Here is a 26,263-nt window from a genome sequence, read left to right as displayed (position 1 = left end):
TTTTTTTTTTTTTTACTTAAGGCTGTATCTTAAAAAATGTTTCTGTATCAGCGCACGAACAGCAGCCTTATTGTTCAAAGCCACGTGGTAAGCCGTTGAGTGGATAGGCTGTTCTTTACTTAACCAGCCTCCTTTTTGAACAACCTCGCGCGTAAGTTCTTGCACACATGCGTGATTGTGTCTATAGGAAAAGTTCCTAGAATTTGAACTGCAGGCACATTTGCAAGATGTTAGTGATTTTGGCAGATACTGGCCGAGGTGTCTGGCAAAGCAATCACATCATTTCGTTCTCCCATCCAAACTGGAAGCACCTGTTTTCCTACCGCTAAGCCATATTATTCGTTACCAAGCCTTCTGACCTTTGTCAGTCACCTTTAACCCAGTGTCAGTTCCTGGGCACCGCTTTATTTGGCAATTCTGTAATAATGATCTGGGTGGAAGGTCTTTTTATGTGTACGTAAGTAATTTGTATTCTTTTTCAGTGAACTGTGTTTGTCTTATCCCTTAGCTATTTTCTTTATCTATTGGGTGGGTGGCCTTTTAAAAAAGTGGATTCAGGGGTACCTGGACAGTTCAGTCGGTTGGGCATCTGAAACTCTTGGTTTCTGGTCAGCTCATGATCTCAGGGTCATGAGATCGAGCTCTGCATTGGGCTCCATGCTCAGTGGGGAGTCTGCTTAAGATTCTCTCTCTCCCCACCTTTGCCCCTCTCCCCCTGCCACTCGCACACTCTGTCCCTCTCTCTCTCTCAAATAAATAAATAAATCTATAAAAAATGGATTCATAAAATCTATTTAATAAAAAGAAGATTTATGCCTTCCCTAATGTTTTGCTTGTCTTCTGATGTTGGTTATGGCGTTTCTTCTTCTTTTGGTAACACAATTGTGTATTTTTTGGTAGTAAAATTTATTATTTATGGCTTCTATGTTGTCAGCGTGGCTACAGGTTTCCCGTCTCTGAGAGTATAAAATAAGTCTATATTTTCTTCTACTGCTTTCACTATTTCATACTTTAAAGCTTTGCTCCATCTGGATTTTCAACATACAAGGAAGGAGTTAGCAAAAAAATAGTTTTGTTCTTTTTTCAAGATAGCTGATCAGCCCATTAGGTCTCTTGACGCCATGCATTATATAATTCTACCTGTCCCCAGTAATTTCAACTAACAGTTTGGGCCATTTTGAGATATATCCATTGTGTTCATCAGTCTGGCTATCTCCTTGCCAGCACTATACTTTTTATCTCCAAAAGCTTCATATTATTATTATTTTTTTCTCTTCAAAGTATAGTCTTTCTCACTAGTCTTTTCTTTCAGAATATTCAGTTATTTTTGCGTGATCATTTTTCCATACAAATTGTAGGAATTGCTTGCCTATCTCTCCCCATATTGTATTGGTGCTTTAAATAAGGATAGCATTACATTTATATATTTCAGCCAGTCTTAGTGAGTCTTAAAAGCCCTGTATCCTCAAATTCAAACCTCTAGCCTCCTATCTTGCCTTTCCCTTTGTTCCGTGAGATAATACAGCCTCTCTGAGCTTTCAGTTCCCGTGTTGGAGCTATGCTCTTACTTAACTCCCTGGCTTCACACTGGCCGGCCTCCTCCTGGAACACCTTTCCCCCGCCTTCTGTCTCTGGCTAAATTCTCCTGCCTCCCTGCCTCTGGGCTGTGTCCTCTCCGTGTGCTCTTTCCCAACTCCAGAACAGGTCACTTAGCCACATAAATGCATGCCTGGCTATGCATCTGTACACACCACGAGGGTGTAAGTGGCATGAAGGTGAGGACCACGTGGATCTTGGTCAGACTCTCCCCCAACACCCAGCACAATGCCGTAGATCTCCACATCAGACACAGACACGTGGACATGCACATGTGCGCACGCGCACTCCCCTACACATCTATCATTGAGAATTCCAGATGAAAGTGTGTACTAGTTGTTCTTTGGGCCGTCAGTAAGGAAATCTCTAGCCATGACTTTTTAGTCATCTGGTTAAGATGTTGTTTAAATAAGTAACCTTTATGGAATTAAATACCACAAAGTTAGTTCATGCACAGTAAAAAAAAAAAAAAAAAAAAAAAAAAAAAAAAAAAAAAAAAGTTCACTGTAGAGACAGCATAGCTAGCTGGAAAGGAAGAAAGGCAACCTTTTGCTGGGGGAGGCGTCTTGGGTATCCAACAGGAAGGAGGGACAGAGAAGAAATGGGAGGATGAGGGCAAGCAGGTGGTGAGAGAGGCACAACAGCCCAGCTCAACACCAGAGGCAAATCCAGGGAAAAAGAATCATTCTAGGGACATCTGATCTCCAGCAAACAAATAGGTCTAATGAGAAAGATTTGTGCTTCTTCTGTTGGGTAATAGCTAATAATGGCTATCCCTGTGGATCAATTGCAGTTTTCCCTGTGACTGCATTTATGGTGTCTCACTTACAAAGTGATTCTGGTGTGAGATTTCAGATGTGATTTATCCTTCTTGTAGCATGGCTGGTAGAGGCTGTGCGTTTTTCTTAAAGAACTGCAGACATCAGGAGTATAAAAAAGAGAGTGTGTCAGGCCTGGTTTAATGTACCATCTGATACCTATACTTTCGTGTCTTTGCAGTCAAGGTGCGTTGAGCTGCTCCTACCACGTTTCGTGGGACTTCCTTTGTATTTGTAATAATTAACACTATCAGGCATCTCGAAATGTTGGTAGCCGTTCGCAAAACTGGTCATAAACCAACTGATAGACATATGAGATTGGGAGGCTTTAAAAATAGAGTGGGGAGGGGCGCCTGGGTGGCACAGCGGTTAAGCGTCTGCCTTCAGCTCAGGGGTGATCCTGGCGTTATGGGATTGAGCCCCACATCAGGCTCCTCTGCTGGGAGCCTGCTTCTTCCTTTCCCACTTCCCCTGCTTGTGTTCCCTCTCTCTCTGGCTCTCTCTCTCTCTCTGTCAAATAAATAAATAAAATCTTAAAAAAAAATAGAGTGGGGAAGTATATAGGTGAACAGATTGTGTTGAATAATCCAAAAAGATAATTCCCCCTTGAGATAAATAACATCCATTTATTTATGTTTACACGCCACAGTATGTTCATAATATACATACAAATGAAAATAGTGTAGACTCCATGTGTGTTTTGAAAGTTAAATTTTTAAAAAGGAATGAGCATTACGGAGCCAACACATAATGTTTACGACTCATGAGAAAAGTCTGAGTTTCGGTTGAGTGGTCGGCTCTCGTGGTAAGCCTGGGTGACCCTCTGGGGTTGAACTCACGAGCCATTTCATACTCTTTCGTGAAGTTTCTCTCTCACCAACGGAGAGTGTCTTCTGGTGTGTTGAGGGCACTGTTGAGCTTTTTATTTACCGCAGTCTACCCTAGAATCTCTCTCTACTCTCCTTGCATTGTGCTTTACGCCTGCACACAGTTCGGGGACAAAAGATAGTCTGTTGACAAAGCCATCTTTTCCCACGGAATGCTGAACCAGAGGACAGCAATGAACTGTCTGTACGTATATGTGTTGATTGATTGATTGATCAGTTCATTCATTTATTCAATTAGTCAGTCGACAAATATGTTTTGAACATGTCCTGCCCACCAGGCGTTTTTCTGGATCCTGGGTAACAAGACTCAGCCAGCTCCCACCAGTTATATGGCCTGTTGAAGGGCACCAGTGGGGGGTCCCCAGTCATGTTGCCCCCCACTCTGTGGACAGTTTAGCCTGTACATTAGAACTCCGTCCACACCACCACAGACAGCAGCCTCAGATGTCCCCCTTCCCCCACACTGCTGTGCCTAGGAGTGTCTATACCAATAGTATGGCAAACCCTCCGGAGGACAGACTTATGGGGAAGGACAGACTTACGGGGGAAGGACAGACTTACAGGGAAGGCCTGCACAGGCTTTGGAAGTGGACTCGGGGTTTTTGGGTAGGGGATTCTGGAATCCTACTGAGTCAACAAGGAAAGGTGTAGGAGCATCCTGTCGGCCCTGTAGACTCATTGTCTCATCTGGAGGAACTTGGTTGGAGGACCACCAGAGAGAGGGCCACTAACGTGGCTGGACACCGCCCAGAGCAAAGGGAAAATGCTGTCTGGGCCTTTGCCCTGGGGATCTGACCTCTGCATCAGTGTGGCTTCGGGCTAGGATGGCTCTGGAATAGAGGAGGCTTATGCCATGGGAGTGTGCAGTGGGGTGGGCAGGCTATCCAGACTGCTCCCCCCATTGCCGTGGCTCTCTTTTCAGGGGAGTTCTCAAGCACAGGGCTCCGTGTTATAAGGATTGTGCTATCACAGACCCAGACAGACAAGCCGGGTACCGATCTGTCCCCAGCAGTGAATGGGGACCATTAAACGTCAATAGTTACCAGCTTCCACGTTTCTTTCTTCCCCATACAGATTTTTAAATTTCCCCTGAAAGGTCTAGGTGTGAATGTAGTATTTAAAGAATTAGTTCATTATGGCTGAATATATATATGGTTTTTTAGTGGCACCCTAGGAAGATCCTGGGATTCTGAAAACTGTCCAGAAATTTCCTTTCCTTATCATTTATTTTCCCGAATTGAAAAATCACAGAAAATGTCCATTACTATGCATAGGAGGATCAACAAATTAATTTTTCATTTTCTTTGGGCATTTGTGTTGGGGAGGGATGCAGGCTGGGAGGCAGGGTTGCTTGGCGGGTTGAGATCCCCCCTGTGACGCTGGTCTGCCCCTGCTACTTCGGATGAGTTATTCAAGTCCTCTGTGTCTCGGTTTCCCCATCTGTACAAGGGGACAATAATAGACCCTTTCTCTTGGGGTTTCTGTGAAGTTCAATTGAGCTAACTCGTGTAAAATGTTCATACCAGTGCTTGACACATAAAGCTCAGCTGTGTTTATTTTGTGTGGCTCTCCTCGACTGTGTTCTGAAGGACAGTAGGCTCCTTGGGGCTAGGGGAGCTGGGAAATGCAAGAGAATCTGCCTGGAGCATGGCACTGGGCAGGCGCTGGGGTTAAGAGGACAGATGTAAAGGGCGTCGGCTCCCTTTAGTGCAACTGTTGCCCTTTTGCTTTGCTATGACTCTCATGTGTGGGACCTGGCACACTCTGCCGCCCATTGGGACATTGACCATTTGTGGGCTGAGCAGTCCCGGCTCAGCTGTACCTATAATTCAGGTCACGGTCTTTGTTCTGCAACTTTGTTTTATTCCATAGTCCTGGTCCATTTTATTTATTAGGCTGTTGGTAGCAGCTCCCCTGGAGTCTGGGGGTCATCCGTTACTTTGTACATCATTTTCTCTTTTAACTGTCTCTCTCACTCTTTAATTGCACAGCCTTAAAAAAGGATCTTTTGAAACAGTGGATGAAATAACATGAAATTTACTACCTTAACCATTTTTTACGGGTACATTTCAGTGGCAAAAGTTCATTCACACCTTTGTGCCACCATCACCACCCTCCATTGAACCCTTTGCATTTTGCAAAACTGAAACTCTGTACCCATTAAACAGCTCCCCACGCCCCACCCTTTTACCTTTGGTCTCTTGTGAATTTGAGTACCAGAGGAACCCCACAGATACACGTCCTTCTGCACTGTGATGCGTTCCTTGAATTAAAGTTTTTGTGAGAGATCTGTTTAGGATTTTTAGATGCACTCACACTTCCTTTCTGCAAAATAGCTTCTCTTTATCGTGGCCTTACACAACCACTTATGACTGGGATCCCTTTTCAGCAGCATCTTTGTAGTTTCACTCCAAAGAAAGTAATCTCTAACCTTCTATAAAAATGACTAAAGGTTAACATGTGAAGTGAAACCAGTGAAGATAAAATTGGAAGTGTTGCTCACATTCTATCGCTCTCCTTACTCCCACAGCCTATAAATGTTGGATGAAAAATTGTGCCAAAATCAAAACAGACCTTCACACAGAGATCCTAAAATTTTACCACTTGAATCATTCCCTTTTCTTGACGTTATGCCTGATGCTCATTTTTCTCTGTGCTGTGTTTCATCTGTCCTAAAGCTGGAGCAGAAATATTAGTTCCAAAAATGCTCTTCGTATGGAATGATTTGACCTGACCGGAGGCCAAGAGCTTTTCAGAACTGTGTTCTGTTGTGATTAGTGCTGACTTGAACGCTTCTTAGAATTCTCGAGGCCTGGACTAATCATTGCAAGTTCTTCCTCACTGGTTATAAGTGAGAGGTTGAATGGCCTGGAATAGCAGGGAAAGAGGAAAAGACTTTTTTTTTTTTTTTAATACAGAAAAATTTATGCGTTGGATTGGAGTAGCAAGAAGATTTTGTGAACAGTCACTCTGAAACCTAAAAACATCATGGATGAAATTATTTAATCCATTTCTTGAAAACGACTCTAGGTAATTCTATAGTCTTGGCCTATTGGTCATAATGGCCACTTCATTTACATTGAATGAGTGTTAGAAATGTCCCAGTTATTCACTTTATCATCACTATTCGAATAACTGGCAATGATTACTTTACACAGGAAGGTCAGTAAGGTAAAAATGAGAGGGAGGGAATAAGGAGTAAAAAAGAGGGGCTAGGACTCCCAACTAACTCAAATGGTTGACATAGTTGCTGTAACGGAGCACAACATTTGTTCTCAACTTCCTGGCAGTGAAAAGAGAAGCTCATTATTGGTAAAGAGAATGCCTACTAATTCCACAGGAACATAGCTTTGTCTGGCACTATGTTCTGAAAGGAATTTCTTTTGCAGGGACAATGAGTGATGTAATTTGCAGCTTTTGTGAAACACGCAGAAGGAGATTTCATTTTCTTCTTACTGAGAAAGCCAGTGACAGTTGGGGGAAGTGACAAGGACATCGATTCTGGGAGGAGGCTAAAGTGGCCCCCAAATTTAATCTCCCAGGGCTGTAATGATAAAACCGATGCCATGCGGGAGCTTGGTCTGCCATCCCCAGTACCCTTTGCTGACCAGGCTTTGCTAGGCTAGAAGCTGGACGGCAGATGATTTGACGTTGTCCGCTCTGACCAGAGCCTGGAAAATTTTAACCTCTGGTACTGGTTAAGGCCAGATCCGTTCTCTTTGGAACTCAGACAAGCAGATGGTGGGGCTGACATCCTTTTACAAAGACCAAGGAGCCCGGCCTATGTGCTCGTCCAGGTGGAAACTACCCTGTCCGCAGCTGCAGATGAGCTGGGGGGGGTGGTAACCAGGAGGCAGCCTGCTGGGGAAGCAGCCCTTTGACGGCCCCACAATGAGGGCACATGCTCCATTGAGACCTTGGAGTTCCCCCCCACCCCGCAGAGCACAGCAGGGATGGGCCTAGTCTAGAAGCTGTTAAGAGCACGTGTGACCAGACGGCTTCTCAGCCAGAGGAAAAGCCCGCTCAGGCTCCTGGGGTGCCCCCGACCCCAAGAGGGATGGCTCCTTGAGAGCCTGCTGGGGTGAATTAGCTGCAGGGTGCAGCCCAAGTCCCCCAGGGAGCCGACTCGTGTTTCTGGGGATTTCATCTTGACTGACGTTAGAAGATATCCACCCACACTAAAAATTTTAGCTTGACTATAACTTGAGCCCCTTTCTTGACACTGTTTGGCTGTCGGACCATTTCTACCCAGCACTCTTCATTTAATACAGTGAAACGATGTCACAGTGAGTGTTTAGTTACTTGTCTTTCCATTTACTCGTGGTAGGAGGTTGTGACTTCTCGAATGTTCCGGACCTAACGTGAAATATACAATGATTATTAAATTAGTTGGAAGGAAAACAGTGTGTGCTTTTGGTCAGGAAAAAGCCCACATCCCTTGCTTCTCCTGGGGATTATATTTACCACTCTACCAAATATAAAATTAAACCTGGCTATGTTTCTGTCAGTTTTGGTTTTTAACAACAGAGGAAGCTTCTCAAGCTTCTGGGACAGGTAGAAGTAACTTTTTAAACAAAAATGAGGTATTTTTATTGTGGGCCTCTGTCATTTTATTGATGAGACTCGTAGAGATGTCTGTGTGTGGAGATAACCTATCGGTGGAGGAGAATGGTTGGACCATTGATGTCTCAGGGGAAATTGCAGGCAAGCATTAAGTCAGGTGTCATAAAATCTTTCCATGGGCCAGTGAAATAGCCGAGAGCAGTCGGGAATGGGACCAACTGGAAATGTGCCCCAAACCTCCAGGGGCAGTGTTACTCAGCTCGTCCTGACTGTTGCCAGGAAGAAATGCTAGTCCAGTTTGGCGGACCTTCAGGTTGTTGTTGTTTTTTTTTAAAGAATACGGAAATTCAGAATTTTAAAATGTGAAATCTTCCCTTTTTTGGAAAGTTGGTGGCTAATAAGAAAATGTAAAAAAGTAAAATAAAATAAAGGACCCTGTGGTGATGGGGTGTCAGTCTGGACCACATGTGATTGCTGTGACTTCTGGTCAGCTTATAAGGTTTCCCCGTCACATGATTTGTAGGCTGGGGTCCAGTCCTAAGTCTGTGGAGAAGGCTAGGCTGATAAGTCCAATTAAACCTTTCCTGGGGAGAAGACCAGTATGTTTTATGTAGAAAGCCTATGGTGAGGTTTGTTTTGTTTTTTTTTTTTTTTTGCCATAATCGATTTCTCTGGTCATTGGTTGTGGTGTTCCTTGTTCGCAGCACCCTTGTTGCTAGAGAGAGAAGAGGAAAATGCTGTATAAATACTCAGAAACCCAGAGTGTAATTTTTCTTCATAAGATTTTGCTGCCGTTTTCTTACAATGTGTGTGCCGAAGGGAACAGAGACGTTATCAAGTCCATATGTCCTCTTTCATGGGCCTGGGCACTGGAGGTGGGCTGAGAGTAAGCTCGGCAGCTGGGGGGTGACCAGCCCAGCCCTGGATCCTCTGTCCTCTGCTGATCGTTGATCACGACTGGCATTAATTGAGGTCCTCATATGGGACCTCAGATGCCCTCATGGGGCGGTCTCCTAATTTCCCCAACACCCTTACAGGCGTGGGGACTTGCCCCTGGTCGTATAGCTCGTAAGAGGTGAAGCTAGCAGAGTGCGTTTATCCCTCACACGACCCACTGATGATGTCCCAGCCACTTGAATTCTTAAATTCCCGGGGTAGTTGGGCTCCTCTAGGAAACTGCAGTTCCCAGAGCGTGCCACTGTGGAAGAATCTGAAGATTTTCCCTTATCTCCTGTGACAGCTTTATGTCCATGTTTATGTTTCCACTTTGTAGAAGTTTTAGAAATTTTAGAAACTCTTCTGTCCTGAAGGTGCTGGATGAGCCAGTCCGCGGCCCTTGTGGTGTGATACAGCGCCCCCGAGCTCAGAATCTAGAGGCAGGTAGACATGGGCGAAGATCCTGTTTGGGCAGCTGTGTGACCCTGGGGAAATGACCCGGCATGGTTTTGCCACCTCTTCTGCGAGGTGGAAGCAATCCGAACGCTCTCCTGGTAGCATTGCTGTGTCAGAGGGCGCCCTCAATCCCTGGGTACCCCAGTGCCTGGCACACAGCACTCCACCAAAGGGAATGACTGGTGTTCCTTTATGCCCACGGCCGAAAGGAAGCTGGAAGTGCTGGTGCCAAACAGCACGCACTGGTAGGCCGTGTGAGTTCCAGTTTTGAGCGTGCTTATTTGGTCTTCCCTGCATCGTGTCTTCACAGTTGGGGTGATGCACCCTCTCAGAAGAATGGGCCAATCTTTGGGTGCTCTTGTAAGCATAGACCGAGAGGTTCCTACCTGGAGTCTCGCTTTGGTCCGTCAGAATACCGCTTGCACCTGCTCCGGGATTGACTTTCAAAACTCTCAGCATTTTTGCTGAGAAACTGAAGCTGCCTCACTGTGAACCCAGGGACCAAAGGCAGTATTTTTCAAGGATTATTATATTCCTTGTGAAAGAAATCTTACAGCGGGGAGGATCCCATCCGCATCAGCGTGGAAGTGCCCCATCCCATGGCTGTAAGTCTGGGTGCATATCGCAGTCTCCTGTGGCAGTATGAGTTCTACTTTATTAGCTTGCTTATTTATTTATTTGGTGGTGGCGGGGAGGGGGGGAGGTGGCCAGGGCAGCGGGAAGCGATTCCATTTGGAAGAGTGGCCATTAGAAATATTCACTGCCGTTTCTATTTCTTTCTGATGTGTTGCCAAAGTACAGTCCGGGCAATAAAGTCCAAGCTAAAGGGAAATTTTACTTTTGAGCAATACTGCTGCGAAGCTAATACCCGTGAAGACGAGATGCATTAAAGCCGCTCTTTGTTACTTCGGAAGATTACCTGGAGGAACTATTTGGTGGGCTGTTCAAGCCAATGTGAAATCTTTTCAAATGGGATGAGTACCCTTTCCAGGAACCTGTAATTTAGAAATGCTTCTGTGAATTTTCCCTAAAATTACCTCTTCTCTCTTCTTTTCCAAAAAGCCACCCATAGGCTTTTTGTTAAGTGTAAGGAGAGGAAATTCTTTACCTTCCAGAAAATGTCTTAGTGAAGATCCTGGATGTCAAGTTGAGACTGGAGAAGCTTTGGGGACAATACAGAACAAAATGGCAAACAGTATGGACTTTGCTTATGTTCATGTTCTCTACCTTTCGACTTTCTGGTCACTCCGCACGCCCTGACCTCCATTTGGGCCTCTGCTGACCTGCCCAATCACATGTTGTAATTCCTTCCGCTGTGTCCTCTCAGCATGCTTGTACCGCTGCTTGGACCCTTCTCTTATCTGTTCATCAAATGCTGTGGAGTGAGCACTGTCCCTCAGAGGGCATCTCCTCCTTTCAAGGTCAAGAACCACTGGATCTGAAGACTCTTGGAGGCCGTTTCTAGTCTCAACATTCTCGAGCCTGAGGGGGTCAGTGGCAAATCGATGCTCATCTTCTGAGGGCGATAGTTTTTATCATTAAAAAAATTAGTTGGTTTGAATATGTTGTATGCTCGCAGTCTAAATTTGCTTCTAGATTGGACTAATCTTGCTTCCGAAATGGCTCTCTGTGTTCCTCTGTTACTGTCTTTACTTTGTTTCTTTGTTTTCTACATGATTGTTTCCTGTTATCACACGTGTGTTTATGTCTGGTGTTTCCGATGGGATAATAAACACTCCCAAGGGGAGAACCTGTGGACCTGATTGTTTTAAGTGAACGACATCCCGAGAACATCAGCTCTGTGTAGGAAGCAGAGATGCAGTGAGATGAGTAAGACCCTTCCCTCTGAGGAGTTTAATAGCTCAGTTGGGGTCAGGTAGGTTAAGAGAAAAATCCAGTTGTGGGTACAAAGAGAGAAACTTCATTCCCCTTAATTCTTTTTTTTTTTAAGATTTTATTTATTTATTTGAGAGAGATTGAGAGGGAGAGCACAGAGGGAACGTGAGAGGGAGAAGCAGACTCCCTGCTGAGCAGAGAGCCTGATGTGGGACTTGATCCCAGGACCCTGAGGTCATGACCTGAGCCGAAGGCAGACTCTTAATCAACTGAGCCACCCAGGCGCCCCTCATTCTCTCTGATTCTTAAGTACAAAGTTAAGAAGTATAATAAGTGCTTAAAAAAGAAAAAAGATTGCCAACTGATGGAGTAAAAATGTTCTGATTGGAAAAAAGTCTTTTTGGTGTTGCCCCCAAATCAATCAGTATTCTAGGTAATGTAGAGTCTCAGAATAGATTTGGGTGAATTCATTGAAAACCCCCTTGAATATGTCATTCAGCTTTTAGGGCAATAGGCAGTGATTCTGGGATGTAGCAAAAGCGAAAAGCAACAATTAAAACAGCCCTCATAATATGTGGTCCTGTATGTAGAGTCGAGAAAGAAGGAAGGCATATTTGGGCAAAACAAGAGGGTGGGAGGCCACAGTGATTCTAGACAGATCACTGATGGAGGGGTGGGCCACAGGGGCTGGGAGGCCGAGGAAGTAAATGGAGAAATTCTTCAGGATTACTACAGTAAAGAAATGCAAACCCACTATGTCTGTGTGTCACCATTTGAAGGCTGCTGACTTGCCTAAAAGAGAATGGAGGCAGGGTCTGCAGATTAGGGCGGCGGACGCTTAGTTTTCTGTGAAGAACCAAAGCGCTCCTGAATTTCCCACGAGATTCCTTATCAGACAGGTGCTGGGACATGGGCTCTGGGCGGAAGTCTTGTGCCTTAAAACACCTGGGGCCTAAGCTTTCCAGAACCCTGGGCATAGGTCAGTGGAGTTAGGGGTCATGGGGAGAAAGCTCCTGAGGAAAGCTTGTGCCAAAAGGCTGAGCTTTCCCACCGCTTCGAGGGGAACAAAACCCTTCTTGGAGATGTGCTTTATTAAGCGGAGTTTGACTCAGTCAAGAGCCCTCAGAGTTTCGCGACACTTTGACCGGAGTGATGGAGAAGCCTGGCCTGGGGGTGCATCTTCCCGCTGTGTGCCCTGGCCTCCACTTTCTCTCTCCTCCCTAACCCTGGGTTGGCAGTCTGCAGCTGACGGCTCCAGGCCCGGTGTTGCCAATATCCTGCGGAGGAGGCACGTGGAAATCACCAGTAGGGGGCAGCCCAACATGCTCCTTAATCTGCTGGATCCTGTCCAGGGCTCCGGGGTCCAGGGCTCTGGGGCCCGGAGCAGAAGGCTTTCAGACTGTCTTTTCGGTGGTCCAGGGAACCAAGAACTTGAGCCCAGGGGTATGTGACCCCCTAACCCCGAAGCCCTGTGGTCCAGCCTCCCTGCAGTCACATCGCTTCTGCGACTTTCTCTCTTTTTTCCATTCCTCTCTCCCTCCCTTCCTTCCTTCTTCTCTCCCCTACTTCTTTCTTTTTTCTTCCAAAGTTTAAAAATTTAGAAAAAACACAGCAACATAAAATTACTTCATGTACTCACATTCAGAACTGCCATGCTAGTGTTTTGTCTTTTTTTTTGTTACAAGTTTTTTCTCTTTTAATAAGAGAAATAGTTTTCTAGTTTAATAAGATAAATAGTTAAAGTTTCTTTACCCCAGACCCATCCTTCTTTCCCCAGGTGGCCTTCCTACAGTCTTCTTTTTATGTTTTACAAATATCCTTGACTGTGAGCTTTATGCGGTGTTGTTTTCTGTGTGTTTTTTAAAGTTCACATAAATTGTTATGTATCATATGTACATATCAGCATGCAATTTTGTTTATATAGCCTTCTCACTTATTGCGAAGATCTCTTCCTACTCAAATACAAAGATCCGGTTCAATTCAACTTTAAACCTTATATTTTTCTGTTTCTTTTTACAATTAAAAAAAAAACTAATTCCTGTATAGTTAACATACAGCGTAATATTAATTTCAAGTGTACAACATAGTGGTTGAACATTTCCATACCTCACCCATGCTTATCAGGACAGGTGAACTCCTTCATCCCCATCACCTATTTCCCTCATCCTCCTCCCACCTCCCCTCTGGTTGTTTTCTTTTCTTTTTTTTTTTTTTTAAAGATATGTTTATTTATTTAACGAATCTACACCCATGGAGGGGCTTGAACTCACGACGCTGAGATCAAGAGTTGCATGCTCTTCCAACTGAGCCAGCCAGGCACCCCCTCTATTTCTTAATCGATGGACACTTGGGTTGTTTCTGACTTCGAATTCTGACTGTATTACAGTGAATGTTCTTGTATATGTCTCGTGTGTGCATGTGTAAGAATTTCAGGTAAATACCCGGAAATGGGATTACTGGGTTGTGAAGTGTGCTGATGTGTCATTTTCCAGGATAAACTGCTCCTCAAGGTGATTGTACCAATTTACAGTCCCTCCAACAACATAAGAGAAATCCCCCACATCCTTGGAGATGCTTTATATTGTCAGACTTTAAACATGTTATCCATCTAGTGGGAGAGGAGTGGTATATTCTTGTTTTAACTTGCACTTCAGATTTCTTGTGGGGTGAGCAGTTTTTCATCTGTTTCTTGGTCACTGAGGTTTCCTTCTGTGAATCGTCTGTTATTACCTGTACTGGTTTCCATCCTTACCCTGTGATTCCTCACTTCATTGTAGCTCAGGGAAGTTTCTTGGGGGCGGGGGGGGAGAATCGATGGGCAGTTTATAGCCAGCAGCTACATTGTGGGTATGTCTGCTGATGGTAACTTATGAAGGGCAGTTCTTGGCATCTGGAGGGCACTTACCCGCCTTTTAATTAATCTCTTCTGTTGGTTTTTCCATTTTGACTAGGAGAAACATTCATGATTTATCCAGGGCATTCTTGCCTCCACATTGGGAAAGTATTCTCTAGTGACCATTTTTCATAATTTCACATGGTTCCTTTGATGGTTTTCAGCAAAATCTCCTGTCTGATCTTAGATCCAAGAACTGTTATGCTTTGCTTAACATCTGACATATTTTCATCTCGTGAACATTGCCAATGTACTACCGATGAAATTTATCTCCTTTTCCTTTTTTTCTAGGGTGTCGGTGACTGGAAAGCTTAGAATTAAACTTGTTGACCCTTTACTAACAAGCATATTTATTTTGAACCTAATTCCTGGCTCTGTTGATATCTCTCCCCCTTTTTTTTTCTTCTATGTCCTCCATTCTAATTATGTTAGCTCATTGTATTTTATTGACTACAACTGGGGGAGTTTATCAATTAAAAATCTGATGAAAAATGAAATAAAAAAACAAAGGCCATCAATAACTAAAAGAAAAGTTAAAGATAAATGCTTTATGCCACAGATGTTGATTAAGTACTTGTTGATATCAGGTCCCTGCCATAAGCATGGAGGATACAGTGATGATCTCACCAAGAGAGCTGAAAAACTCTTTAAGTGATTTTGGAACAGCGACAAACACCACGATAGCACAGGTATAAGGCAAGAACAGGCTTCTCTGGAAGTCCTGGCTATGACTGCAAAGGAAACCTTGCCCATGCTATCTGCCCTTTGCTTGCTGCCAATTACATGAAAAAGGCATTAATATTTAGGGGGTCTCTGGAATGAAGTTCTTATTGGGAGATAATTTAGAAGAGGGAGGTCACTATAGTCTCTTTTGAAAATGTTAGTGGAATAATTTAATCAAAAGTGTGATGATTTAGAAATATTTCATAAAATAATCTTAATGTTGAAAATTGTTTGAGTATTAAGTTAGAGTCTTAAAAGTGTTTCCTTCCAGTCTTATAGAAGGAGAGCAGGGCACTATTAAGTGCCAGGCCCTGGATATCAGGGAGAACCAAGATCTTTCAGCAGAAGATGCCTCCTTCTATCTTGGAGGTTGCTTTTTTATGAAACAGAGAACAATATTTATGTGGATCCTTTGAAAATTATTTTCCTTTGGGTGATTTTGCTCTCTCAGAGCATTTCCTTATTTTACTTTATTTCTAAAATTTATTTTCTAAAAATGGGCGCCCCAACTCTTACCATATATCTTGACATCTGTTTTTCCTTTCCTGGATCGTGTAGAAGAAGGGATGCTATGGATATAGCTACTGATGCGATATCTTCTCCCCCATTGGTTACTGTTTTTCATTTTAACTCATGGCGGTAAGAGCAGGGCTACGTATTTGTTTTCAGTGTCTTAATTGGAATATGTTACATATCTTAATTTTTTTTTGAAAAAGAAAGGGGAAGACCCATCCTGACACAACTTCTTGTAGTGCCTTTGGAACTCCAGTTGCTGCCCAGCCATGCATGTGTCCGTCCATCCATCCATCCACCCACCCTCCCACCCATCTATCTACGCTGTATCCTTTGAATACCTACCTCGTGCAAGGTACTTTGCTAGATGCTGTGGTGTGTATTAAGAATTATAGAACAGGCTCCAGCTGTCTTCAAAGAGGTTATGACCTAAGAAAAATGAATAGACAGCTAGCCAAATAACTGTAGCACAAGGAAATTCCGTGGTGGTAGGTTTAATAGCTTTGTGTTTGTATTACTAGGGATTTTATTGGTTGGAAGTGACAGAAATTCAGATCAAACTTCCGTTAGTGACATCTAACCTCAGAGATATCTGGATCCGAAGGCTCAAGTGGCATTTTTCAGGTCCTCTCTCTTATTATATCTCATATCTCTTTTTCCTTCTGTGTGCTGACTTCATTGTTAGACAATCTCTTTCTCTGTGGCAGAAAAATTTCTCATGGAGGCCCTGGGCCTATATAATCTTTCAACTAGGATCCCAGGGAAAGAGTCTCTGTCTGTCCCAGTATTATCTATTCAATTTCAGGGAAAATTTTCATTGGTCTGGTTGAGGCCACATGAACATCTCTAAGCCAATGATCATGGCCAAGGGGATGGAATTCTCTGTCCTGCCAGTCACCACTTTCCTCCTGTATTTGAGGGTCTGGCGGATGGGGAAGAGGAGGGTTCCTACAGAGAGTGTACTAGGACCACATGGGCTTTGTGAATGTGGTTCCTGAAAGGAGATATTGCTAGTAGGGCTGACGGAGGCAGAAAAAGGAGATCCTGGCCAGGAAAAGAGGGAGTGGGGAGTAAGGAAGGGAGTGGAGGAGGGAGAGAAAGGGGAGGAGAATTGGCTTCAGTGTTTCAGGAGGTAAAAAGGACGGACTGGTTGTCCTGGCGCGTGGGGAAAGATGTGATCTGTCTTGCATGTGATGATGCCCCATCCCTGTGGCCGTCACCGTAAGGAGGAAACACTTTTGAGAGGTAGCTGATGCATTTCCAGGTTATTTTCCCCTCTGTACACAGGGGATACTTTGAAAAGGGGAGGTAGACTGAACTTGTTAGTTGGAAGTTATGCAGGGTTAAGAAAAAATGAAACTGGTAAACCTGTCATTGACCTTGAAACCTGCTCAATCATGGTTTCTTCTCAGTCACATTCAGTTTTCCTCCTTCTTCTGTATTTTAAGAAAATAGGTGGGGCTTGGGTGGGTGGGGAGTGCTCGCCGCCCTGGCGAGGTAGGATGGAAGTTACCCGTTCCTTTCATGTACTGTCTGCATTTTGAGTGACTGGTTTTCACTCTCTGCACTTTTTGCAGCTACATTGCCAATCAGAAAAGGTTGGAAATCATCAACGAAGATGACGTTGAAGCTTATGCAGGACTGAAAAATCTGTAAGTACTCAGGACTGGCGTACCTTATCTCAGAACTTTTTCTTATGCTCTGTTACAGTCAAGCGAGCATTCACCAGTTCATTCTAATGTACGTGCAATTATGTGTTTTCTTAGGACAATCGTGGATTCTGGATTAAAATTTGTGGCTCATAAAGCATTTCTGAAAAACAGCAACTTACAGCACATGTAAGTAAAGGTTGATTCTTTTGCTTCCTGGGACCCAATGTATTCAATATTTTCCCCCTCTCTTTTCCTTCTTTTCCAAGACTCAATCTCTTTTCTTTTTTTTTAAAGTTAGCACAGATGTGACAATAGCTTAGAAGTGTTAGCTTTGATTTCTGAATAGCTTCAGAGGGGTACTTAGAACAGCCTGTGTATTCCCTTTCATGGATTTCTGGGCCATTTCCATCTTGGACGGAGCCATAGGCCAACAGCAGAGTCTGATGTGAAAACTCTGTCCTCGTACACGGTCCTTGATTCTTTTCCTTGGAATCATGACATGTTCCCTGGAAGACATCAAACTAGTGGAATTGAAAGAAACTGACTTGGCCTTGGCCTTTTTAGGGAACTAAAAATTACCAACGCTTCCCCCTGCCCCCGTAGATTCTCTTTTGGAAAGTTCATTTTTTCAAAGCTGTCTGTCATGATTGATAAAAGTGGAGAAAAATCAATCATGGGACCCACCAAAGGTTCCAACGGTTATAAAATAGCAAGTGTTTGCACCGAAGTCATGTTGATTCTTTGTCAGCTGAAGTCAGCTGGAAATATGGCCAGTGGGACCTCTCCGGGTGTTTACTGCTAGGTCCTGTCAGATGATGGCCCGTCGTCCACAAGGTATGGCCTTCCCAAGAGGTTTCTTTTTCTTTTTTTGTAAAGATTTTGTTTATTTATTTGACAGGGAGAGAGACAGCGAGAGAGAGGATACAAGCAGGGGGAGTGGGAGAGGGAGAAGCAGGCTTCCCGCTGAGCAGGGAGCCTGACGCGGGGCTCGATCCCAGGACCCTGGGATCATGACCTGAGCCGAAGGCAGATGCTTAACAACTGAGCCACCCAGGCGCCCCACCGCTGAGAGGTTTCCTCATTCAACAGAGGATCACCTGCCCCTCAGCTCAGACTGGGGTGCCCCATGCCCTGCGGAGTCATGTTGCCCGGATTCGCTGGCCTTTTGGCGCTTTGCAAATTCTCTGTAACGATGTTTTTGTGTCTCCTTGTCTACAGTTTACCTGTAGGACCCTCCCCCACCTTATCGCACTGGAATTTTCTGGCAATTGGTAGGGAAGATCTTTTTAGTTCCCATTTCATGGACATAAAATCAGACCGAGGAAGTTCTAGGATTTGCTCAGGTCCACAGATGGAAAGGGACAGAGTTATGACTCCAGGGCCCACCCTGGCCGAGCTCTTACAATAAGAGCACGGGAAATAAAATCTATGCCATCCGTATAATTAGAGAACTGGCCCTTCTTATAATATTTATCCTCTTTCTTTACGTGGGGAGAACAGCTCCCCTGCTGATTTCCATGCCAGTTATAAAAGAAATCACTCTCTGGGAGCAGGTCGCCTGGACAATCTACAGAGATTTGTTGATTTTATGAAAAAATCTTAATTTCCTAAAGCCAGTTTCGCGACTTTGTATTTTATTTAGGTGTTGTTAATGACGAAGTCTACTTAAAAATAATGTCTGTAGAATTAAGATACAAAGCATTCAGCAAAAATGTGATAAAACTCCACGGAACTTGATGAACACATTTCATTTAAATGCTTTTTTGGCATAATTTCTATGTTTGGTTTGCCTGCACAAATCTGATGTCTGCGTAGGTCTTGAGGGCCATAAACAAGAGAGGAGTCGGAGAGAAAAAAAAGTCAAAATGCTCTAAAGCCATCACTTAAATGTAATTAATGACCTCAGTGGTTATGTTCTGGTATTTTCATTACAGCTAACATTATACCTGAATTACTCTCCCGATCCCATTTTATTGGCTATTTTACCCCATCACTTCCCCTAATGATGTGATTTGTACAGTGGGCTGTGGTTAATTGTAGTTTTAGTAATAAACCTACTTATTTATAAGGGGACTTATTCATAAGAGGGCTTACTCTACCTCTTAATACTTTCCCTTCCTGCCTGTTGCATGCCATTTGTAGGAAAACCAAAGGCACCTGGTGTATCTTTTCAGGGTGATATATGGTAGAATAATTTTAATGGCGTTCTATGTGCTGTAAACACCTTACATAAAACCAACTATCTATCCCTGTCTCCCAAAGAGGTGTCATTTGAGAGTGGAAAACCAAAGAGATGGACATATCTTATATAGTTTCTTTAAAAGGCAGTAGCCGGGAAGCCAAGTCCTTGGTCAAGCTGCAAAAACTCTATCGACATTTGTAGGCATGATCAAATATTAAGACAGAATGAAGTTAGACAGTATTCAGGCAGTCAGTAATGCCAGTAAGCTTCATATACAGTGTTCATGGATGAGAGAGGCTCCGAATCACCAGAATTAAATTGAATTAAGTGGTTGGCTTTGAGAATGGCAGGGAGGGAGGAGGGAGCAAATCAGGTGCCTGCCTTTGCAGACCTGAGTCCCAACCTCTGCTAGAGACGGGGGCCTCGGGCACTGGCTTGTTTGTCCTCATTTTCTGCAGTTACCTCGGATATTAACACTGTGGATACCAGGGAGCAGACAAAGAATGTGCATTAGAAGCTGTTTGTCTTTATTGCAGGGGTATTCTGATTATCTCTGCATCTCCCCAGCAGTGTAACAATGTGCACAAGAGCAATCTATTTCACTTGGGGTTTTAGGGAGATTCGGATCGGATCCAGCCTCACCGCCCCTCTCTGTGCCCTGGGCATACTCAGTATCACATGGTGACTGGTCACTGAGTTTATTTCTTGGTGCCTTTAATTCCTCTCTGGCGTCTGAGAACCCGGGGGTTGTGAGAAAAGCCAGTGTTGTATTTTCCAGGGGCTTTGCAGAGGTGCTAATTAGTTCCTTTGCAAAGTTCTGTCATCAAACAGTAAGGCGGTTGTTGATTTTTCTTCCTCCCCTCCTCCTCTTTTTTGGCTTTTGGCCCCGATAATAAGTATGGTGCATAACACTCATCTTGTTCTTTGGCGTGTGACCCCACTCTGGGCTGTGCGGCTGGCAGCCCGACAGGGCCAGCTGCTGCAGGTGCCGGCCTGGGGCTTCGTCGCTGACCGAGACCTTGACCGGAGTGTCCGCTTTTTTCGCACCCTGTCTCCTGGTTCTTCTCGGGAGGAAGAGTCGTGGTTTTGTGTGCGTTTCCTTCAGAGGGTGGGCTTTCTGAAGATGCCTGGAGAACACAGGCGGACTGACTTTCCCATGTGTGATACTCCAGTGAAACTCATCCTTAATTCACGTTCCCAAAGAAAAAAGACGTATGTGGGCACATTTTACAACTTCCCGGTGGATTATTTTTTCATGTGGGTGAGCACTTTACGCTCAGTGTAGACAGAGGAAGTAAGCATGGAAGGAAGAGGGAGCCCTTGTGTAGGTGGGGGTTTGGGTGAGTGGAGCGCTCCATACAGAAGGAGGCGGGGTGAGGACACACACTCTCGAATCAGGGGCCGGAGCAACAGACTCTGTATTCATCACGTGACCAGCCTCGGCTCATGCATTGGCCCCCGGGCTGGACCCCTCTCCAAGGGTGACGGGTCAGCCGTAGCGGGCTGCCGGAGCAACCCATGACTCTGTTGGGCCGACACAGCAGACTAGCCTCGGGGAAGGAGCTGGGACTCCTGTCACCTTCAGGTGTCCGGTCCTTCCCTCTCCGCCCAGCACGTGCTTTCGCCGGCAGGAAACAGATCCTGAGAGGCTCATTGCAGTTTGTTGAGGGCTCGGCTGTTTTGGTCGAAGTTGATGTTTGTTTTACATTCCTGCTAGTTATTAAACACATGTCTGGAGGCCCAAGCCCTGGACACATTTTGAACAAATTCAACCAGTAAACACGTTCACGGAACAAGTCGGCTGCTGGGATTACGACTCTGAATTTTCCAACTCATCAGACACGGAAACTCCTGCCCACTGAGTAAAACTAAGTATTTGCAACACGTCAGCAGATTCGTCAGTATTTTTTTAATCTCAAAGATGACTTGGTTTCATTGGCTTTTCACCATCTGGTTGGTCCACGTCTTTTTTTTTTTTTTTGAAGATTTTATTTCCTTGACAGAGAGAGAGAGCATGAGCAGGGGGAGGGGCAGAGGGAGAAGGAGAAGCAGACACCCCGCTGAGCAGGGAGCTCAAAGCAGGACTCAATCCCAGGACCCTGAGATCATGGCCTGAGCCGAAAGCAGCTGCTTAACTGGCTGAGCTGCCCAGGTGCCCCAAAGCCACTGGTTGGTCCAGATCTTAAAATGGTATGTTGTTAGAATAGTTTCAGATGAAATCTGACATATTCCTTGTTTTCTGATATTTTGTTGTTCTTGTCCCCATCATGGAATTATCTGGTTACTTAGAAGTCATATATAAAAAATGCCAGCAGAGTTGTCCATCACTGTGTGTATTTTTTCCTATAAGGATGTGTTAAATTCAGTTTATATTCAGAGTTTTATGTGTCATGTAATTTCAAAATATTCATAATGCTGTTTAGTTTCAAAGTGTCTTTTTCTCTAGTGAGTTTTATGATTTAAATTAGATTAAATTAATTCTTCCTATTATTGTTTGGAGGTCAGAGATCTCTAGGAGGTATATAATTTGGGTCTGAATCAGCATATGAAAAATGAACTCTTGGGTAAGCAAGAGATTAAAAATAGATATTTTGCAAATTATGCCCACCCTTCCCCTTCCCCTATGAGCAAGAATTACAGGAGAGGCAGGAAAAACTAAGTTGTCATTCCAGATGGAAGAAAGAGATTACGGTCGAAGGAAAGCATGAACCATGATCAAATAAAATTATATTTAGAAAAAAAATCTCTATTTGCATACTTTCTTCTTGAGATGTCACATTCTTAATTCACATTTAATGTTTTTGGTTTCTTTCAGCAATTTTACCCGAAATAAACTGACGAGCTTGTCTAGGAAACACTTTCGTCACCTTGATTTGTCTGAGCTGTAAGTAATGATTATTGTGTGGCATTTGGGGAAACAGTTTCAGAGGAAAGAGTAATTAAGTATTTTTTTTTAATGAGTGATGTGCAGATCTATTTTTATATCAAAATTCTTAAAAAATGATTTCTCAGGTTTTGGCCACTTGGTTTTTTATTCGTTCATAAAAATATGATTCAGTAACCAAAACTCAGAAATCTCAACAGTGAGGTATCATTTAGGATGAGTTCAAGTGTTTTTATGTAAAGATTTGTTTTCTAAAGGAGGGAAAGCAGAAAAGGATGGGGGGGTGCTTTGTGTTATAAGGGCGACATGTCTCATAGCATCAGTGTGGTCCCTGTGATGTCCAGACCCTAGTGGAAAGCAGAGCCAGTCAAGGAGGAAATAGCCATGGACAGAACTCCTGGCTGCCCGTTGGTGCTTGGTGATTGTTGGAGGAGAGGTGGTCCTTCTCCCTCCCTGCCCATCCTTGTGAGATTTCCTTCTAGGTCTGCCACTGCACTCAGCATTTATCCTTATGCTCTAATTTCCTTTGCTGCAAAATGATAGGAAAAAGATGGCCAGGTGTTCATGACTAATAGCCAGCGTTTTCAGGTGTGCTCAGTTCTTGCACTAGCACCATGAAGCAAATAGAAACTGTTGACATTCCTACGGGTAAGTTGCCCGAAGAACCCCAAGAGGCTCTGTGTGTCAGCAGGAGGCCCAGATGGACAAGGCCTTTGAATACCGGGCTGTAGCTTTTGCTCACACTGTATATAGCGCCTGAGTGGGAGGGGTCCACCCCTGCTCACGAGGAAAACGTGCAGATGAGAAGATGCCATCGGCAGAGAGACGAGTCAGGAGGTTGTAACGAGGGTCGCCCGGTGCCGAGTGTCGGCGATGGGCAGTATTTTGGACCATACGCTAAGCTCCCCGGGCTCGAAGTGGTAAGCTTTCCACCCCAGGAACGGACATGTAAAATTTAAGGAAGATATGACACAGAGCGAGAGATGCCCAGTGTGAACCTTTGGAGCACCATGGCGGAACATTTTCTTGACGGATCAGGAATCAAGAGTTCTGACTCCAGATCCACAGGCCTCCGTGTTCTCCCGACAGCAGATTTATTCAAGTCCCTCAGCCAATGGTGATGGTGTGCCCGGTTGCGAATCAGCCTCATGCACCGGGCGGTGGGGACGTAAGGAGGACACTGTCTGTGTTTCAGGATCCTGCTGTCTAGCGGAGAGCTAGAAGCCCAAGCGAGGCGTGCTGGGTGCTGTCGCAATCATTGGGGCAGGGGTTTGCCCATGAACTGAAGAGAGGAGCCAGCGGTCTGCCGGTGTGGTGTGCTCATTGCTGTAGTTACAGCCGAAGAGCCTCCGCTTCTTTATCCCTTCTGTGCGTTCGGTCGTGCCTTCTTTTTGAGAGATTTACTTTTTCATGTACTTAGAAGGCCAGGAAACCGCTTGCATTCGTTGGGGTGGAAGCACTGTGGATCTCTTCTGCTTATAGTCTGTATACAGTAGCATCGCATTCTGTTTCGGTGTTGGAAGGATACTTGGAGGCGATCAAGCAGACGCAAATTAAACGAGGCTGCCATGACCACATTTTCCCCAAAGAGAATCCTGGAAGAGTCTCCAGGGATCCCGGAGATTCTTCGAACCCAACCAGAAAACCACAGGAGTAAATGATGTTGCAAAGCCCAGGTCCTGTCCTCAAGGAAATCTTAAGTATTGTGGTTAATGCCAGGCAGAGCCTATGTAACGATTGTAAATGGCCTCATTTAAAGGCTCATTACCATAAATGGAATTCATCTTAAATAGGCCACTGAGTATTATAAATAAGCATTTAAAGATTTTTTTTTTCTTGTGGTTTTTATTTTCTTCTTGACTACTTCCTCCGTTACCAGTCACAGGCCACGGGGGTCCAGGCAGCTCGGCTGACGGGTGGCTTTCTCTTTGCAGACCCTCCTGCAGTGGGCTGAGTGGCTCCATCTGGAGCTCACTTGCCCTTGCTCTCAGAAGCCCTGAGCTTCGGTGTGTGTGTGTGTGTGTGTGTGTGTGTGTGTAGGAGGTCTCAGGGTTCCCTTCCAGCTCTCTCATTCACATTTACTCCAACAAGTTTCTTGCATCCGTCCCGCTGAACTGTGGTCGGCTCGTGCAGAAAGCTGGGAGTGCCACCTTACTGGTCCTCACATTTCAGCCTCAACTTTGTATTTACAGTCTCATTGGAAAGTCACAGGAGGTCGCTCTGCTCTCCACTGTGGTTTGAGCTTATTAAATGATAACACTCGAATCTCTAGCCTGGTCAGAGATAAGTATGTTAGCGTTCCTGACAACTTAACCATTGGCATCTTCACTGAAGATCTTAATTGCTGTATAATGGCTGTGATAAATTTGATTTTTCCCCATCCGATGAGACATCCTTTTCTAGCCTCTATTATAGTTCTGTCTGTTCCTGTCTTGTGTCCCTATGATTCTGAAAGGTCTTGCATCACTTTGTATCCTTTGGAGTCCACGCTGGTGTTTGCACCTAGCAGATCAGTAAGTATTAGGTAAATGAACGAATAAGTGTTGTGAACTATAAAGGTGGGTATGACTTCCGAAGATCGCTGGCCAGAAAGAATTCGTAATGTTGCAGCGCTCTGTAAACACTAGGGTCGTTAACACTGGAAAAGAGAACCCTGATCAGGTTTCTTTTTTGTTCTGTATAGGATCCTGGTGGGCAATCCATTTACATGCTCCTGTGACATTATGTGGATCAAGACTCTTCAGGAGACTAAATCCAGCCCAGAAACTCAGGATTTGTACTGCCTAAATGAAAGCAGCAAGAATATTCCCCTGGCAAACCTGCAGATACCCAATTGTGGTAATTTACTTTCCAATCAATGAATTCTACTTGCTATTAATTATTCTAATTGCCTTGGTGTGGTAGAGCGTCTGGGAGGATTATCACTACCCAGATTTTATATAGTATGCTGTTGAGGTCTCTGGTGAGCTGGGCAACATTTGTGTGCTGTGTGGAGAAGTCAGCTGGGAGCAGCTTTGCTGACTATTCTTTGCAAGTAGAATATTAATTCTGAGTGGATGGCTTTGAAGCGCGTGGAGAAAAAGGACGCTGTGTATTCCATTGTTTCTTTGTTCATTTGAGGGGTCATGCTTCCATCTATCCATTTATCCGTCCATCCAAAAACTGTGCGAAGAGTGTGGTACTTCGTTGGCCGTGTGTATACGTGGTTGGTACCCAGAAAATGGAGATCTGGTGGTGGTAAAGTGTCCTCAACAGTACAAGAAAATGCAGTTCGATCCAGCACATTCCTTTCAACTTGTCTTGCTGCCAGATGGCTGTGTCTCCTGATGGGGCACCATGAGTATGCCCTTATGCATGCTTTTCCATGTTTGGGTTTCCAGGCACCTCCTCAGTCTTGACCCCACTCCTTCTCAGCATTTGTACCTCCAGAATCTAAGAGGGCACCGTATGACAAAGTCCCATATCTCTGAGAGCCACTGCGTTTACCCGGAAGGAAAACCCAAGCGTTCTGGTTAGGATTTTACTGCTCAGGGCATCTATAATGTGCCTCGGCCAATACCCACCTCGGCTGTAGTCAACCAGCTAATCAGCTCACAGTTGTATTTGATCTTCTAGCCTAGTGGCTGGTGACACAGCAGAAAGCCCCGTAGCGCCTGCTTCTTGTCTGTGAGGAATCCGTTTATGAACCACAAACGTTCGATTCCTTGTTTTCAGAAGACCCCATTGTTTGAGGTCAGTGTTTCTTGAAGAAAAATAGAGCTGCTACTCATTTTTAATGAGAATGTCATAAAAGGAAAGATAAGTATTTGTTTTTTACCCTGAAGGGGCTTGCGAGAGAGGAGTTACTCTTCCCACAGATTTCTCTCTCCTTGAGCCCTTTGGCCTCCTAACAGGGGAATCAGGCTTTGTTCTCTTGCCAACTTCTCAGCTTTCTTTGCTAGCCAACACTTAAAAAAACTCCAACTTTTAATATCTGTCTTTTCCTGATTGATAAGAGGGCGACTCTGCTCTGTTCTGGTATGAATTTGCACCGCTGAGAGAAATCGCCTAGAGGGACAAGAAATTCAGTGTTGAGTCACTGGCCTCTTGGCCAGCTTCCCAAGTCCGTGGCTGTGGGGACCACATTGGTTCAGCCACCACTGAGAGGAAGAAAGAGAGAGCATCTAACTTCTGCTCTTACTCCACAAACGGCCCCTTAATGGACGTCTGCATTGCCCTTGCCTGAAACCAATTCTTTTTTTTTTTTTTTTAATTTTAATTTTTGGCCATGTTGTCTTGACAGCTTTCAGTAATGCGCCCTGCCTAACGTGTTGTTGTGAGACCA

The 26,263-nt window shown here is 44.5% G+C and overlaps 1 protein-coding gene across 1 annotated transcript in view; it reads left to right on the top strand.

The window, feature by feature from the left end:
- Positions 1–26,263, top strand: part of NTRK2 (neurotrophic receptor tyrosine kinase 2) — a 130,856-nt gene that overhangs the window by 9,520 nt on the left and 95,073 nt on the right. Inside the window, exons 2-5 of the mRNA XM_040620196.1 lie at positions 16,799–16,873; positions 16,988–17,059; positions 21,871–21,939; positions 24,623–24,777. Of these exons, the coding sequence (XP_040476130.1) occupies positions 16,799–16,873; positions 16,988–17,059; positions 21,871–21,939; positions 24,623–24,777 (371 nt within the window). The remainder of the gene's footprint in view (positions 1–16,798; positions 16,874–16,987; positions 17,060–21,870; positions 21,940–24,622; positions 24,778–26,263) is intronic.

Source organism: Ursus maritimus, unplaced genomic scaffold (genome assembly GCF_017311325.1).
Source record: "Ursus maritimus isolate PB19 unplaced genomic scaffold, ASM1731132v1 scaffold_34, whole genome shotgun sequence".
NCBI lineage: Eukaryota > Metazoa > Chordata > Mammalia > Carnivora > Ursidae > Ursus > Ursus maritimus.
This window is presented reverse-complemented; position numbering and strand designations above follow the sequence as displayed.